Source organism: Ascidiella aspersa, chromosome 9, assembly GCF_963924565.1.
Source record: "Ascidiella aspersa chromosome 9, kaAscAspe10.2, whole genome shotgun sequence".
Taxonomy (NCBI): domain Eukaryota; kingdom Metazoa; phylum Chordata; class Ascidiacea; order Phlebobranchia; family Ascidiidae; genus Ascidiella; species Ascidiella aspersa.
Window position 1 is genome coordinate 16,248,976 of NC_139455.1, and position 19,342 is coordinate 16,268,317.

Here is a 19,342-nt window from a genome sequence, read left to right on the forward strand (position 1 = left end):
GGTCTCCGTGGTCGTGGATAAGGACCGCGCAATTCTACTTAAAATTGTATGAGAAATTCTGCAATATATATTTACAAACACGGAGGGCAATATTTGAATGTAAAATCGCAATGCTATGACAAGCAACGTCAGATAATGTCACCTGCAGGGCTGTTAAATAAGTAACACCATCCAAAAAGTTGTTTACACCTAATGAATAAAGTCCCAAACGCTTTTCTTCTTATTATTCAGTAAAACCGTTTTTCTCCCAAGACTTTTAATTTATATTGATCTGCAAAGTCAGTGTTGTCAAGACATTTCAGTTAGCACACGAAAAGGCACTTTGATGTGCCCAAAGAATAAAATTTTGTTCTTAATTAGGTCTCGACAATTTTATTTTACACCAAATCAACAATTATGTCTCAAACACTTTTTATCAGCGCTGTAATGCCTTAAATCAAATCACCCAAGAGGAGACGGACTAAAAACCAAAATGTGCACTTGTCATAGTTGCACGAAACAAAACGTGCACATTGTGCGCACAATGTGCACTTGTCATAGGTACACAAAACAAAACGTGTACATTGTGCGCACAATGTGCACTTGTCATAGGTGCACGAAACCTAACGTGCACATTGTGCGCACAATGTGCACTTGTCATACATGCACGAAACAAAACGTGCACAATGTGCACTTGCGCTATTTGCACCAAATGTGCACTAAATCTGCATCTAATGTGCACCTCACGTGAATTTAATGTGCTCTTGATGTGCATGTACGCCGAAAGTGGCTTAAAAACTGCACACTTGTTTCGTGATCCCTTTTTCCACCGCTTGTGATGGTAAGGCGCTATTTGTCCGGCAGCCGATTATTATCGAACTTAAAAACAGACAGACATGCAGATGTAGGATTTGTACTTGCTAAATTCTTACCAGAAGATATACAATTGAAAGAAAAACGGTCTCCGTGGTCCTGGATAAGGACCGCGCAATTCTACTTAAAATTGTATGAGAAATTCTGCAATATATATTTACAAACACGGAGGGCAATATTTGAATGTAAAATCGCAATGCTATGACAAGCAACGTCAGACAATGTCACCTGCAGGGCTGTTAAACAAGCATTAATTGCTCCATGTCTTTGAAGAAAAGAAAAATGAATACATTCAGATGAAGAGCTAAAAAATTAAGTATGCAGTTTTGCAGTAAGAGTTTTTATGCTAACGTGGCTAAAAATAGGTTTGCAATTTTTAATTAATTAATGTGGAAAAAATTGAAAACGAATGATGGGAACGTTGTCTGGTGTGTGTTTGATTCTTTATCTTTTTGGATGATGCATAAATGTATGCCTTTACTTTTTATTCTCAGTAATTATTTTTTTCTCTGTATTACATATTTAACATTACATCTTTTTTATGTTTCTGTAGAATTTTTATATGTTCGTCTTCAATTTCCCCAGGGAGTCGAACCGGGACCGAACCGGAACTTTATGAACCGGTTTTGGTCCAATTTTTCCCGAACCGTAACCGAACCTGAACCGTTTTATGTAAGATTCTAAAGAGCTGAACCGGAACTGAACCCAATATTTTGAATAAACCTGAACCTTAACCGAACCCGAACCTGTCAACAAAAGCGGTTCTCTCCAGCATGACGTCACAACCTCTAGTTTACAGAGTTAATCTATGCCATGTTCAAAATTTTATGAAAAATAATGAATAGTGATTACACAGGCCTACGGTAAAACGTTAGTTTTTTTTATTTTTCAGATATTTCGGCAACGAGCAGCTTGTTTACGCCTAGCAGGGGCGGATCTAGGGGGTGGGGGGGCGATATGGCCATGCCCCCCCAAAAAAAACTAAAAAATATGTACATTTTTTTTACTTAATAAGCAGCTTATTTTCGCGGTTCCCTAGGTAATATGGCCTATTTTCGCCAAAAAAGACATATTTTTAAGCTTTGTAGTGATGTTCGAGCTTATGGCGCCATATAATAAATATTTCAAAAAAATGGTAAAATTCGTTTCGCGCACTCGCGCAAAGCGGCGTTTTTCAGATTTGCAGAGACGGCTTAAGTGACCGTACGCTGACCTCGACTATATAATAGCTAACTTATATCCAAGTACAATTAAAAGCTTTTTTGTTGTTAATGCAAATCTGTATCACAACCAGCCTGCCAATATACTTCATCCGGCCCGCCGCCTCTTTAACAAATTAGACACGAGTCCATTTTAAATACTTTTTGACTATATTTTAAAAGTGTAAATGCAAAATATTTTGGCGCTTCGCGCTAATGTTCTTTATGCATCCAGTGTGTTTACGTTTTGATGCTCTTTTTGAACTAGATCAGCGCTTCTTTACTGTTGCGCCGTGGAAAGCTGCCAAGTGCGTCGCGGACAAAAAACGTATTCAAACATAATCGACAAATATTTTTTAACCATTTATTTTTAAATGTAACAAAAACAAGAAATTTAAAAGAAATACCGGTATACCAAAAAAATCGCGCTCGCTTCGCTCGCCAGGTGTGCCCCAAATGGTTAACAAGCACTAAAATAGATTAACTATAAAATTTATCGCGTTTTCTCAAAGTAGTTTTATTACACTTTTTTAATAGTAGTAGGGGAATGGCGACGTGTGGACTGGAATTTTGAACCAAGTATACGCTTTTTTAGCGAATTTGCGCCAAGACTTTACTGCCTTCTTAAAAGTAATTATAAACACGTTTTCAAACTGCAAAAAAATCCGAGGCCCACCTGATTCACAATTGTTATAAAGTTGTAATAACACAAAATCTCATTTAACATATGTTGTGCGGCCAGCAGAGACCTTTCTGAGTTTGGTTTTAGCCCGCGACTACTACACAAAGGTTGCCGACCCTTGTGTAAGGATTTGAATAACCTATCCAATGTTAGGATTAACTTTGCATAGAGTTTTGCTCATTTCAGCAACCTTATTTGGCAAAAACCAACTACAGTAACTTAAAAATTGAGAGAAGTGTCATGAAAGAACCACAGCTGACCGCAACAGACAACGCTATGGTTTTATTGCGACGTGACCTCGGCGCTTTTTCGGAAGCATGTGCGGTTGCTCTCGCCTTTTCGGGATAAAGCAAGATGTGTAGACAATAGACATGGTAGCGTCTTTCAGCGATATTCTTCATACCGGGTCAAACTAGGAAACCGGCCCACTGTAGAGGCTAACGTTATTACTTTTTCGTGCTTTCAAAAGGTCTGTTTTTCGCGTTATTTTGCAGGAGTTAGTTTATTCGGCCAGCCGATGTTATTTTTACCTGAATTATGACGTCACGCAATGGTATAGTTTTGTGACGTCATATCTGAAAAAATTGTGACGTCATATCTGAAAAAATGTCATGGCCCTCCCCAAACTGAAATCCTAGATCCGCGCCTGGCGCCTAGTAACTCTACATTTATTGACCCACATTTTCATCTCATATTTCATCCGAACCGGAACTTTATAAACCGGTTTTGAAAATAAATTTAGTCGAACCGGAGCTGAACCGGAACTTTTAAAATGCTCGAAACCGAAACCGGAACTGAACCGGATTCCGAAAACATCCTTGAACCCGAACCGAACCTGAACCCGAACCGAACCTGAACCGGAAAAGTCAAACGGTTCGACTCCCTGAATTTCTCTTCAGTGGAATTGATTTTTAATGTTTTTATTTCGATAGCCTTTCATTTTTTGTTCATCCTTATTTATTTTTACTATAATTCCATCTTCCTTTGTCATTTGCGGTTAACGTTTTTTTTTTTTCTGTCGCATTTTCATATTACCTAAAATATTTCTATTTGACCATTTCCAACTTTCTATCTTACGATTGGTTTTCGCCCTGTATAGTGAGTATTTTTTGTTCCCTTAATTGTTTTTGTGCTATATGTGTGCCGTGACGCCTTCAATATTCTGGTTTTGTAAAATAAACTTTTGTGTTAAAGTTTTGAAATTTACGGAATTATGGCCTGACTTAACGTTGTACAATCACTCATTTTAAATGTATTTCATAATAAAGAAAAATGCTTGTGTTTTTTAAATGCAGTGAATCAGAGAGGTCGATCGAGCCACTAATTACGAAAGTTGTTTTTAGGAGTCATTGGTCATTTAGAAAACAAATAATCTAGGCTGACGTATCGCTTTTCAATGTTCAACTAATTCTAACAAAACTTTTTTTTAGTCATCATAATTAAAATGCAATATAGCACTTGAATTAGATTAAAAATGGCCAAAGATAAATTTTTACGTACAAGAAGTGTTGCCTTACGTTTAAAAGGTCCAACATGCAAATGGGTAGGGTGCACAAAACTTGACATTTTATTCCGATAACCAATATCGTGGACAAAAAGTATCACAATCCGATACCCAATGACGTCATAACCATGACCACATAAGCTGAGTAGATAAGAATTATGTTTTTTTCAAAATATTTTTTCAGGTTTTACTGCTAAGTTTGCAGGTTTATAGTTACCTCCAGTTGCAAACGTTTTTTAGTAAATTTATACCCTCCAGTTGCTAACTTTTTTTAGTAAATTTATCCCATATAATCAGAAATCTATAGAATTGGGACTCAATTAAAAAAATATATAATAATAAAAAAATTGCACGAAACATAACATGCATTACTTGATCTTCTCAATACAATAAACATCATCGAAAAAATCGTTTAATATGAAGTTATTTCTTTTACTGTATAACGTGCACTGATACATTGTGCGCACAATGTGCACGTTTTGGTTCGCGTACATATCGCAAGGGCACAATGTGCACGTTTAGTTTTTTTTTCCGCTTAGGTTTTGAGTCCTGTTGGGCTAGAGGGCGCCAACCAATTCTTACGAGCTCTACTCCAATATTTCACTTTTATAATGATTTTATTGGTTCCATGTTGCGACTGTTTGTCGTTAATTCTGCTTTATTACTGTCTAATGCTTTACATAAGAGTTACACATGTGTAGATAAGTAGGCCCAACTGAACAAAAGTAGTTCATGATTTTACGATTTGCGAACTTTTAAGCTAGCCTTCTATGTTTTTATAGTCGTTTTTAAAAGAATATTTGCTACTAATTACGACCGACTTTATTTAGTCAGAAAAGTGCACCATATGCCACCCTCTCCACAAACTGTTTTTGACGACTTTAACAACAAAACTGCGAAAGAAATTGCGCGGATTTTAAATGTTATTTGAAGTATGGTCATTGTATTGTGTGTCATTACACCTTTAAAAACAAGGTCAACGAAATGTTCAAAATTTGCCCTTGGGGCAAAAATTTTACGTGGTTTTCATATGCAGTCCCACAATTGTGTAGGTATAGTCAATGCTCTCACAACATGTTTGTCAAAATAAACTCGATCAAAACTAATATATGGCGCACGAGCCTTTTTTGTGTGTCAAATGAGTCAGGTCTCGTGATAAAGTTTACCCCGTTCAAACCAAATAAACACATTTTTATCGCGCATCGAGCGATTGTGAGTCGACTTTTGTATTTTTAAGTTGTCACACTGATATGTAATCGAAAAATACTGAATTGATTTTGGTACAATAATTATTTATTTAAAATCTGACGGGGCTGCAAGGCACAGGGAAAGGTTACTTGTTATAATAACGTATGCGTTACGGCGAAAAAATCATATTTCCTAAAGAAAATTATTTTAGGTTCACCCCTACTAATTTTTATGTAGGCTTACGTCTTTAACATTATATGTATATTTGTAGCACAGGGGGTGTCAAACTTTTTTAAGCTGAATGCCTTTTCAATTGATTTGTATCTTATATATTTGTATCCTATATGTCGCACTCTCTTAAAAAATGAATTAAAAACACTAAACACTTTTTTTTGTTGGAAGCCACAACGTTTGTCTAGATTTGCCAAAAGAGTATGAACTTTAGAAAAGTGCTCAGCCACCTTTTTTCACTTTGCGGCGCACGGCGGCTCGTTTACGAAATACATGTCGAACGTTAATAGACGACATCAGAAAGTATCCAAGATATAGCCCAGAGAAAAATAAGCGATTTCTGATTACAGACAGCAAAACGTTAATATAAAGAATTCCTATATCTTACGATTTTTCGGTCTTACGGTTTTAACGATTGACTTAAGCTGGCTAAAAGTCCTGCAATTTACATCCCCTTGCAAAGCGGATAAGAGAACACTGAGGACTTTAAATTGCATAAAAATGAAACCTGGCATTTTTCTTTTTTGCTTCAATGTTTTTTATTGTACTTTATTGCGTAATAATTTTTTCGAAACAGCAATTAATTAATCAATCATAAAATCAAATCATACATTTGCAATATTATATCATGGGATTCTTGCGCATGGATATAATTACATCTTCCTTTCCGATTTTGGTTTAAAGTTGGAAAATAATCGCTGTATATTTATTCTCTTTGTAGTTAAGTAAGTAAAAAACTAATAAAATTTGACTTCCCGCGATTGAAGGTAGCATACAGGTTTTAAAAGCTTAAAATATTAGGAAACGTGCATTAAGTCAAAATGTCTGCCTTGATATACTTTTCGTAGACGTGTTATTTCTTTTGATTATTAAAAAGTACCCTTAAAAACGCAAGTAAACACTTCCGGAATTGTCGTGGCACACCTGACATGATCTTACAACACACTATAGTGTGCCGCGGAATAAACTTAGGCCTATTTGCAGATAGCGTGCCTTCTAAATTTTCCTAACGAACCCTGGTATACACCATCAGAAAGGCATTATAGATGAACTGAAATTCACTGCAGTTATGTAGTTCACTGCAGATAACAAGTTTTTTAACGATTTTTTTTAATTCGTGAACGTTAGCAAACAAAGATTTTTTTGATCCATTTTGCGCTAAATCGATCAGTTTTAGTAAAACGAACTTGTTCTCATACCCCTGATATTTGTCTCGTGTATACTGAGGGTGCGCGTACGCCGGTAACCAATGTCTTAGCATATACAACACAACAAATTTGCAAATATGAAAAAAAAAAATTGAGGGTGTTAATTAATAACACATCAATCCATTTTGTTGAACTCTTTCGAGAAGAAAACTGTTAAAGGTTGTTGAAGAAATTTACTTAATTCTTAGTCACAGTAACATAAGAGGATACAAGTTCGTGTGGAAACGTCTTAATTAAGGTGATGTCGATCTACTCGACCTTATTGGCTTTGCAATTCATTATCAAGCTGCATTACAGATCCGTGCATAGTCTACACCAGGGTGGTCCGAGGTTGACAGCATCGCGGGCAGGGCTGGATTTAGACCATGAGAGGCCCTAGGCTATTCCATTTGTGAGGCCCCTCCCTAATTTTGAGCTCAGAATTTCTCTCTTAAACAACATCACATGTCGCTTAATGTTAAAAATATAAGTGCATTAAACTCTTCGTTCTTTTCATTTTCCACATTCATGAGTGCAAATTTTTAATTAAACGAAGTCCAAAAAATTATGAAATAAGATTATTGCTTGATCTAAAGCAGGGGTCGGCAACCTTTTTCTAGTCGCGGGCCAAAACCAAACTTAAAAAGGTCTCTGCGGGCCGCACAAAATGATAACTGAGAATTGTGTTATTAAAATGTTGGAACAACTGTGAATCAGGCGGGCCTTGAATATTTTTTGCACTTAAACGTGTTTAATTACATTTAAGGAGGCAGTAAAGTGTTAGCGCAAAGCGCGAAAAAAACGTTTGTTTGAATTTTATACTTTTTCCCATTAAGAATTACAAACTCGCGGGTCACAATATTTCTTGCAAATACACATAAAGTGCTACTTGCGTGCCAGGGGAGGATCAACGATTATTGTTTTGTCGGGATTTGAAATGTTTAAAGATGACGCCACAAAGCATCGTCAAAAAGTAACGTCGAAATACATATAAGCTCCATAAACTTACTGTTTCTCGTTCGTTTAAAAAATGTGATTTACATAGGGTCATACTTTTTATTTTACGTTCATATTAAAAAGACTGAAAACAAAACGCAAATATAACTTATTATTTCGCAAAATAGTCATTTTTCAAAAGTTCCAAATACCTCTTACCAAAAATTAGTGTTTCTTGACACCCCCTGGATCCGAACTTGATGAGCGATAGTAAACTGGTTTGTTAAATGGTAAAACCGGAAAAATGTAATCATAACCAAACAATTCGAACATGCTGGTTGTTCGTTGGTCACTTATATTTCTTTCATTCCATTGTTTCACAACCGAGTGATTAACTGTAACGTTACATAAACGAGATTGTAACAGCACAATAACTGTGCAACAAGGTTGAAAAAATCTTTTATTTTTGGCACTTTCATCGTACTCAAAAAATTGTATCAATAAGCTTAAAAAATGGGCTTGGTACCGTTGAGCGTTAAAAATGGCACTCTACAGAGTGCCGCGTATCCCAGTTGAGGACCACTGCGGAGTAAACCCTCTCAGGTACGCACTGGCAGTCTGGCACTGCAATAATTCAACAGAGCTCGCGGGCCACGAAAAATGATGTCACGGCCACATGTGGCTCGCGGGCCTAGGTTTTACCACCCTGGACTACACAAAAGAATATTACATATGAAACTATTCAATGTTACAGCCTGACTATTAGCTTACGTTAAACTGTTCTTATGTTTAAAAATAAGATTTCAGCTGTCTAATAACAAAATCAAGTGGTGTTATATAGAGCGGATTATATAATTTTATAGAACACATAATTATGCCTATGATATCAACAGAAACAGTGCTTAATTTAGTAACTTATTGCAAGTTGACATTTAAAAAGTTGTGCGAGATTGGCTCTCAGCACATTTTTTTGTCTCCTGGGCGAAATTGCTTGATGCCGCAAATTGTCGACTTCTTGCATCCGGCATCGCAGTGGGAAATGTCCTCGCTTTTGGTGATGTATTTGTGGTAATGCTGAAATAGGTCGTCCTCCTGTTCAAATCTGTCAACATATTCTGGATAAAGGCTGCACAGGTCAAATTAGTATAAGAAAGAAATTTAGGGTACGGTACTGATATCAGATAATCTCTAAACCAGTGCTTTCTAGCCAGTGGGACGCGACCCATTGGTGGGTCGCAATGCATTTTTAAATGTTACAGTTCTCTATTAGATCGGGAATTATTGCAGTAGCATTACGTAACAATTATGCAACAATGTAACAAATACGACACAATCCAACATACAAGCTCAAGTTTCGCCGCAATAATAGTAAATTGCATGTGTATGTTGTTTCTTTTCTCACAATTTTTTTCATTCGTTTGATCATATCTCATTGTGGGTGGCACGATAAAACTTGCATTAAAAGTGGGTCGCGAACTGAAAAAGGTTAGGAAGCACTGCTTTAAACGAAACTACTTTTGGTCCTATCGATAAAAACGTACTTGAGTGATGGTAAACCAAATTCCGTGAAAGATAATAAACCGAGTCTACGACAGATTTTTGTTTGAGCGATGCCAATGCTGCCGCAAAGTTTGCGTTATAGCGTAAAATTTTCCATATACGTTGTTGTAAACATATGTTCCAACCTATTATTTTTCCATGCGTTTGTCAAGATTAGCGTTTACCTGTCAACAAACTTTTGCCATTGCGCCGGCGACAAACTGGTCATTCCATAGTCCTTGGTGGTGGAGTACTCGAACTTCCAAACCGGTTTGTTTGTCAGGTTGGCTTCTACACGAGAAACAGTTTAATGTTAAACAATGGAAATTTGAGTTGACCGGTTATTTCGTCCATATTTAAAAGGCAGTAATAATTTAAGCACGATTTTTTTTAGGTTGGCAAAGTTCATTATAGAGTGCTATGGTACCCACGGGGCCTTGGAGCTCAAAGTATTTCCTCAAAACGGGCAAAAAGCAATTGCATCGCTCAATTAGCTTTGCAAAGAGCGAAAATTTGTTATTACGTATTGTTTAAATATGTAAAAGTTGCTGTTTGGAAAGAAGCCATGGCCGCGTGCAATTCTATTTGTAACATAATGTTAAAAAATGATGTCTTAGATTTATCCACGGTCGTCAAAATCGCCATATTGCATCAACAAAAGAGTCTTTTCCTTCTATAAAAAATTATATATTTATTTTTTATACAAAATTAGAAGATTTTTTTCTTTATTTTGTTTCTCTATATATTTAAGTATTTTAAGCATGACATGTCTAATTAACACAACCCTCAATACCTTCCGAAAACGCGGTAACCTGTAGTTTATCGTACAAAGCTATTACAAGGCATCCAATCCGAACCTGTAATGTTTAGGTAGTAACTTTCCGCCTCCATGAGAGTATGCGTTGAATCCGGGTAATTTCCATCGATGGTGTAAACTCGATATCCAGCGTTCAGGAACGAGTAGGTGGTGTACCCGGGCCCCACCAAGCCAACACTCGCTACTTTGGTCGGATCAGTCGAGTCGTAGTACAACCTCAGCTCGTCCTTGATTGTTCGCGTAATTGTTTTGTTTGGGCAATTGGGATATTACACGACTTGACTATAAGTGTAATTTTTATTGAATGTGCTGTTTTTTGCGCCGTGCAACGCACCGAAAGAGTTTTCCACAGCATAAACAAAAAATGCTTATAAATTGAAGATATAGAATAAAATATTAAAGAATAATGGTTGGAGGTGGTAGTAGGCTAAGACGTAATAAGAATTCAAAGCCCATACAGATGTAGGTATCATTTTGAACGTTTTGAAAAACTCTTTATTCATTTTCATTATCATTAGAATAAAATAGTTTTGCTTTTTTAAACGTTACGGGAACAAAATTCTGAAGCATATAATGATCTATACCATTTTGTTTAATACTTTAATTGTAATGAACCAGGTCAATTAAATATTACATTGGTGTTGTATAAATACCGTGTGTGCATGCCCGAGCAAATGCGCAATGATGTTGTTTTGGTATCGTGTCATGATATTGTAGTAGTTCCACTTCCACGACTCCATAGTGCCCTCTACCGGGCGATGTGTAATTATTAGGACTCGCTCTTTCAAGTCTTCTGCCTGTTAACAATTTTTCTGCTAAATTGTTGAACTTCTATAAGTGGCTGACTAGTGGCTTATAGTACAAACAATGGAGATTTACCAATACAGATGGTTAAATGCATGCCTTGGATTAGACAGAATTTCACTTACGGCACATATTTTTCTTGAATTGTTTCGTAATTGGAATTTAAAAGGATTCTGAGTAAAATCTCCTACAACAAAACCATAAACGCACCCATTATGCAGACATACTTTTTATTATGAATATAGGGTATAATTATCGTTGAAACTTTATCCAAGTGGTGTAAATCGCGGTTAATATATAGCTTCGCTCGGTGGCAATACTTTTGTAATTGAAATGCGTTCCTTATTTGTTTACCCGAGAAGACTTACTTCAAATGTTTTCACAGAAAAACAAGTTATATACAGACAGGATTTTTCCGGCGTACAAGATCAATGTTTATGCTACTTATGATGACGCTATTGTGTAAAAGCTTTACAAAATTGCTTTCAAATAGAAGGCATAACATTGCGGAAAACCTTATAGTTTTCAAAAATGATAAAAAAAATTGTGCTATCAGATCAAATTAACAGTAAATGCGTTTTCAACGCGTTTATTTACCTTCTGCATGACTTGCGCAAACCACTTTAGCTGGCCTTGTGGATCAACCGAGTTATTGCCCACCATCTGCCACCATGAATCGTCGCTACCCAAGTTAGTGTTCAACGATACGACTCGAAAACCTGGCTGGATCAACGTGCTGTAAAATCCGCCTACAATAAATTTCAAATGTTCAGCAATTGGAATTTATATATTTTTTTAGCGAGTCAGGAGTTTGTTAACTTTACATCGTATTGCGACAACCATTTTTGTTTCAATGTTTACCTATTACTTGATTTGATCGTTCGTTTTATATAACTGGTTGAACCATAAGGTTTCGCATAAATCCAGATACGTAGAGGAATATGCCAAATATTTGTATTAGTGCAGAAACCCAGTGCACGTGGTTAATGATTCATTCGTTATCATCCTTGTCAAAGTGAATTGCGTATGCGGCAACAAATAATAAAACAACGAACCTTGCAAAACGGTTTCCATGTCCTTTGCTGGAATCCAATGAGACCAACTGTCGTAGAGGGTCTGGTACAGCCACCTTATGTCAGCACCTTTAACTCCATAAATGGAAGAAGGGGGGTACGAATTAACCGGGGCACTCTCGTGATTACCCACAGCAGCGTACACTGGGGTGTCTGTAAAAAGAATCGTATTCGTCAGACAACCGAATGTTTGCAGCAGTTGACTTGGAACTACGGCACAACAATTATCACGATGAATCGATGTGGTACAGGCAATCTCGAACTGGGTTTTCCTTAATCAAAATGCCATTCTCTATAGTAACATATTGTCCCTTTTTTATACGTGATGTTTGGTTTTCAATGGGCCTGTGCTGTTATGCTTGTTATATGTGTAGCCTTGTTTGAAAAGTGGTTAACTTTGCGAACTTTACGCCACTGTTTCAGATAGGTCAAGTATTTTTTCTATTCGTTTGTTTGGGCAGCAGTAAAATACAGTATGTGATCTTCGGCAATATACTACCTTTTATTTTTGTTCACCTGGAAAATATTTGGTTAAGTGATTGGTCCACCTTTGAATCTTGTCGATTTGGTCCAAACTGGTTTGGTTCCACACATTATGTGCTGGAATGTCACCTGTAATGATGACATAACATATTGTTTCGTATTTAATTTGACGTTACCCAAACAGGATTCCAGTGTGTAACGAAAACAATCTGAATATTTTCTCATCAGAAATGTGATGGTAAAAATCTATAAATTATAAACATTGTCCAAGAGAATTTCTCACCAGTGAATATAATGAAGTCAAATTTGTACTGGCTGAGATTTCTCATCATTCCTTCCACTGTCCATGTCGGCATGTCACAGTTTCTATAATCGCCCCATCGACCGGCGCCTTTGCTTGCTAAAAAGCGAAAAATTCGCACTGAAAATCTCATCAAACATGAACAATAGAATTGAGTTTCATGCTGTACGTGAAAATCTTCCTGAGCAGCAAAATATCCGGCGTTCGTCAAAAATGGCATATTAGTAGCGTTAAAACTATAGCTTATCACATACCAGTAATTAAGGAATGCAATATATAGTCACAAAAATTATTTAAAACTAATCATGTTAGGGAGTTTAGCGTATAATAATTTTTAGGAGTGCACAAAAGTGGAAGCATTTATTTGAACATTAAACTATAATTTTGGTTAGATCACGAGAGCTGAATCCAATGTGCAAATGTAGGCCTATATAGTTTAATGCCCCGTGTGAAAATGTATTGCTTATTGTGAACGAAACCAAAATATTCCCCATTGCAGATAAAGCACTCACAATAGCAAATACACAATTAAAGCATTTGCAATGTTCACTTACGATCGGATGGCGTAGGGTTGTTGTCCCGACAACAAAGCGGTTCGCCGCAAGAGGCGCTCGCGCCGGTCATGTACTGGGTATCCATGTGCATGTCAGTAAAGAAGAGAAACTTTGAGGTAGGCTGACCTGAAAGAGGCTCGCCGAAACTAGGGTTATCGGAAGTCGGTAGTGGAGGGACAGTTATGTTCCAGGTTGGGAGATAGCCCTCAGGTTTGGAGGTGCATTTTTCTTGTAGAAGCCAGTAGCAGAGCTGAGCAGCGAAAACTTAAGCTTGGTCTTGATCAATTGCATATTATGCCAACTTAATTGGTGTTGGTTCAAAATTAAGAACAAGCGCTTTATAAAGAAGTCTTACAAGAATTTTGTTGTAGGTATTTAAAGTTTCCATCCTAAGCTTGATATTGGTGCAAATTAATTTGGGACAACGGCCCAGAAATCAATGGGGGATTTATTTAAAGAAGTTATTCGTTTACAAGCTCTGTCAAGTTAGGTTTGAAGCACGTAAAATAAAGGCAAATAAAATACAGTTTCACTTTGCTATATTGGTCTACTGATATTTCCGTACCCTTGGTTAAACTCCGAACAGTCGATATACCTAGTATACGTATAACGTGTCGATAAAAACTGTTATTTGAAGCAGAAGATGTTTAGTAGCGATAAGCTGCACTTTTATAAGGTATATAGTTATGCTTACTTACGTCTTCTGGTTTCATATTGAACACCATGTAAAATATCATGTCCTCGAATTGGTTGACAGCCAGTTGGCAAACCCGATCGCTCTCGATTTTTGCCTGAAATCAAATCACAGGAGTTTTGTTCAGCCTTGTTATAGTCATATTGTTATGGATATATTTATAAGCATATCCGCTTAAAATAAAAGCTTTTTTTAACTTTCTTAAATTAATTTTCTTCCTAAATTGAAGGGCCATACGGGTGAGGAAATTTCCATAACTGGTCTGTTTTGAGTTATGAGACTCAGTGGGTTAGCAACAGTGTACACGCCAAAAACTGCTTGTCAGCCTTTAGAATCGTCTCGGCCAATTAGAGCTCACCGCCATGCACACGCCCACAGCGATCGCGCCAATCAGGTCCCGTCCGGCGTCGGAGTTGAGAACCTGGATCGCCTTTACCCCGACTTGACAAAGGTCGCAAGTCAGCTGGCTGTCCTTGATAGCACTGTCCAGATTTTTCATTTGCCTCTCGGAGAGAATGTCGCCTTGACGTAAAACCTTGCGCAGAAACAGAAGGCCGATGTTTCTGCGAAGCAGATTGGTAAAAATATACTTTTAGCAAGTGTCTGTGCAGCATTATCGTTAGATATAACTTTGCTGTGGACGCTACAATCGATGCACAGATGTTCACTAAGATAAAGAATGAGTCCAGTATGGCTAAACTTTTATAGAAACGCAGAAGTAAGGAAAAATATGAAAACATGTGCTCCCACTATTTCTCAGTGCAATTTTTGAGTGCAGGGAAACCAGAAAAAATCCTATTATACTATAATTAGTTTTCAAAAATTAAAATTTTTTGGCATGGTTTGTGTTTCCAAAACCTAAATTGGCAAGAAACCACGAGTTTTATCTGATTTTCCCAACTGTAAACGCTAAAACTCCTACATTATCCATACGCCAATTGTTTTAACCAGGAACGAGCTATCGATGGTATTCACTCAAACCTAAATAAAATATTACCAGAATTAACTTCATATTTATATATTAGTGAACCATCAGGGCTGTTTTAGTACTACTAGTTTTTTGACGAGCTAATTTTCGGTAGGTTTAGAAAGTTACCACCAATTGAGGGCTTAAATTGCAAACTTTCCCGTCCCGTGTAGTGTGTATATCATATTACTAAAAAGCTGTCGTGTCAGATAATTGTGTTATCTTACCTCAGTTGTTGCGTTTAAAATGCAACGTCAAACTGTCAAGTAAACCAATAAGAGGAATGTTGTTAAAATGTCACAACTGCCTCATTTCTTAAGAAAAAAATGCGATTAGGGCATTAGCAAAACTACGTTTTTATATGTTCTTACTGTTTAAGCGTTAGGTCAACATCGCCTTTGTCAAACGAATTGACGTTTAATCCGGTTTGTCGAACAGCTTCCACGATATCGAAGGGATCTTCGGACATCAAACCGGATTCGAGACCAGGGGGAAATGCGTTAACCACTTGCAAAGAACTAAGTGCTACCAGCACAGCTACAACTTTTAAGTCCATCTGGACAACAAAAGTATAGGCAATCTACAAAGCAACTTCAAACACAAGTATTGCTTTTAAAATGACCGATAAGAAGATAAAAAAAATCGGCAATCACTTTCCTAAGGCTTACATGTACTACAAGGGTCAACTAAAATTAACGACCTTATCCATTATAGGTTGTAAACTTGGTAACACCCTTTCTGTGTCTATCTCCATATAGGTAAAATATTGCAAATCTTTAGATAAAACTTTGTGTTTAAAATATGCACTCAATTTGTGAGGGCCAATCGCCAAACTATTTCGTTATTGTTTGCAGTTCAAGCATTTTTGCAACCACTGCTAATAAAAGTAGGTTAACTTCAACAATAAATCCACCAAAGTCATCTCTCAGTTGTGTGCAGTGTTGTGTTTGAATTGCGTGCAAACAAAGGTCCTTGTGACCAAGCCACACGTGATACGCATTCGTAAATAGTAAACGCTGAAAAGCAGTGGTCGGCAAACGCCGGTCCGCGGACCGGTGCCGGTCCGTAGCAGGTTTGTCAGATTAAAATTTCGTTTAACACGAACTGTACGTAAAAACCTGATAAAAAGTCAAAAAATAATTAAATCCAAAATGCATATTTTTGTTACAAAATCTAACTTCTAGTACAATTACAATATATCAAAAAATGGCTAAAATGTCATGTGTTTTAATTTTAAGCGTACTCACCTTAAAGTGCAATAGAACTTCATGCAAGCCATGTTTATAAACTAGCCTTTGTCCATAATTAAATAATTTACTATTATGATATTTAGGCAGGAAAGGTTTTGAAAAAACGTATGTTTATTAATTAGTTTTAGCATTTATAGTTTTGGACTCTATAAAAATGACGAAAAAGCCAAAAAGCCTAATGATTTTTCTGACATCAACAACGGTAAAAAATGATTTTTGTTGTCAAAAAAGCCATTCTACTTTTTCATATTAGCCATTTTCGTTTGAATATCACGTAGGCTAACTATTGAAAGTGGTGTGTAGGGCCTGGTCAGAAATGGAATCATACATTATTATATGTTATACAAAAGTGTGACTTCTTTTGAAAGAATGCTTTAAATATCCTTATTTTGACAAGCTGGTAAGAATATAGGAATTGGTAATAATGGTATGCAGGTGCAATTTAAGAAAAAACGTAAAGGCCTAAAAGTTTTATTAAAATGAGCCGTGGGCTGGGTTCAATTGAATTGTTTGGCTAGCCGGATGCCGCCTGCGGGTTTCAGTAAGTTCAATACTTCCTAGATGGGAGCATCTCTTTGCGGCAAAACAAGCATAAATTTCGCATTGAAAGTTGTATTAAATTTCCTTTCCTAAACATTTGTTGTTTTTTAAGGCCGGGCCGCGACAAAATTTTAGTTTTAAACCGGTTCGCAGTGCCAAAAAGGTTGCCGACCCCTGCTGTAAAGGAGCGGTTGCACATATATATTGGGTAACTGCGTATCACAACGTCTTCATAGGTTTTAGCACCTTATATACTTTCGAGTTATAGTTAATTGTTTGCACTTTCATATGCAATTCTCCCAAATGCTTAAATCGCGGTAAAAACGTAAATCAGTTGCGTGTTCAAGGGTCATACAAAACAATAAAGCAATTTACGTTTTGTATGTTCCAAGAATGAAAAAAATATGCGTTTAAATAATTGTTTGTCTCAATTTTCAACTGTATAAAATTTTGATGGCAAACTCCTTGTTTCTAACACAACTTTAGTTGAAAGATTAACATAATAACCACTAAGTGACGCTAGCGAGACACAACCTACTTTTTTACATAATGTTGTCTATCAGCTAAAACACTTTTGAATGTAAGGAATCTCTCGCAGACAATAGAATGCAAAAGAAAGATTATTGCTTTCCGATCAAGCGACATTTAGACTGTTTACGAAAACAGGTCACTATAAAACCTATAAACATTTTTTTTTAATTTTACTAAAATATGTATTTCTACGTATTAGGCATTATTAGTATCTGTAGAAAGTTAAACATCTATAACAGTGTTTCCCAACCGGGGTACCATTTCTAAAGCTCAAGGGTGCCGAGAGGTGTTTGGGAATCTTACCGTATCTTATCTTATTCTATTGGTAAGCCACTTACAGTAAGATTAGTGATATTACTTTAAATCACTGAGCGAAATGTCTAGATAGGGTGCGGAAATGTATTTAGTATTTCAGGGAAATCTATTTAGTATTTTCTGCGGTAAAAGGTTGGGAACCACTGATGTATAAAATGCGAAAAGTGTAGTGAAAAATGATATTTTAGTAAAATTTTAGGGAACAATTTTATGTTTTCGAACTTTTATGCAAACAGTCCAAATATCATATGTTTTTCTATAAATCAAAACTAACGAAAAATGCATAAACAAGAAAATATTAGAAATAAAAATTGACAACTTGTTCTTACTATTAATTACTTTTAAAAATTGATCAATTTTGATGTGACGTAACATTTTTGCGTGGTCATTGCGACATTTTTAGGCTACTTTGTGCTCACGTTTGCAACCGGTCGCTTGCGATATATATTTCAGGGTGGTCCAAGGTTCACAGCATCGCGGGCCACAATATTTCATGACTATTCTTTGCGGGCCACAAACATAGTTACATGCGTACCAGGAGCATAAGTTACATGCGTACCAGGAGCGGATCAACGATTTTTGTTTGATCGGGGCATGAAATGTTTAAAGATGACGTCACAAAGCATCGTCGAAGACTTAGAAGCTCCAGAAACTTGCTGCTATAGTCGGACTTGTGCGCAAATGAAATGGAGTGTTATTGAGACTGGGAAAAATGGTGCGTATTTCACAAAACTTTATTTAAAAGACTACTTTTTTATAAGCTTGGAATGTTCGCGGAAACCGTACGTATCTCAGTAAAGTTTTAAGAGCGATGTTGCATACTACACAATCGCTTAATTACAAAGACGTGATCGTTTCGCGCAAAAATGTATTAACCAGATAAATTTGGGTAAAATTGCATCTTAAAAAGGGTCAGAGCGTTAGTCTTCAGTCACAATGAAAACCTCTAAAACAATACTTTTCGGCAGCTTGATATATTTTATCGTTTATTTATTTTTTTTCATTTAATAGTAATTTATATTGGGTCATACTTTTTACGTAATGTTCATATCAAAAAAACAAAACGCAAATATAACTTATAAGTTTGCAAAAACATCCATTTTAGAAAGTTCCATATAGGACGCACTGCGGATTTTCTTAAACCGGTCTAACACATACAAAAATTAAGCGTTCTTGCCACCCCCTGAGTCCGAATTTTGTGAGCGATAGAAAACTGGTTTATTTAATGACATAACAGGAAAATGTGATCATACCTAAACAATTGCAGTATGCTTACTGTTCGTTGGTCACTCATATTTTTTTGAACCCTCAAAGACATTACAAATAATTCAACAGTGCTCACGGGCCACGAAAAATGATGTCGCGGGCCACATGTGGCCCGCGGGCCTAGGTTTGGACCACCCTGATATATTTGCTGGCGGCATTGTCACAGTTTCCTCAACATTTATAATATTGTTTATACTTTTTCTAGTTTATCAAAAAGTCGAAAAATGAAAGAAAACCAATATGTTTTTTTATGAATTTGTTTCGTCTTCTGCTAATTTGGATGTATAGTTAAAAGGTTATATCGAGTAATGCAAACTAATTTAACAAATACGTTGTTTCTGTGTTTTTTTGCTAAACAGGGTTGCCTATACAGAAATAGCCAAAGAGTCGTTGTTTTGTACTATGGTTTCGCAGTGTGGGCAAACATGT

At 36.4% G+C, this 19,342-nt stretch overlaps 1 protein-coding gene across 1 annotated transcript; it reads right to left on the reverse strand.

Annotated features, from left to right (window-relative positions):
* Window positions 1-8,736: 8,736 nt before the first annotated feature.
* Window positions 8,737-15,567, reverse strand: LOC146133251 (sphingomyelin phosphodiesterase-like). Its single transcript, XM_083397698.1, has 12 exons — window positions 15,448-15,567; window positions 14,403-14,633; window positions 14,049-14,141; window positions 13,351-13,600; window positions 12,779-12,895; window positions 12,529-12,624; window positions 11,995-12,165; window positions 11,537-11,688; window positions 10,789-10,932; window positions 10,176-10,362; window positions 9,504-9,609; window positions 8,737-8,881 (listed from the first exon to the last, which is right to left on the reverse strand). The coding sequence occupies exons 1-12, from the start codon at window positions 15,565-15,567 to the stop codon at window positions 8,737-8,739; spliced, it is 1,812 nt and encodes a 603-aa protein (XP_083253824.1).
* Between the last annotated feature and the right edge of the window lie 3,775 nt (window positions 15,568-19,342).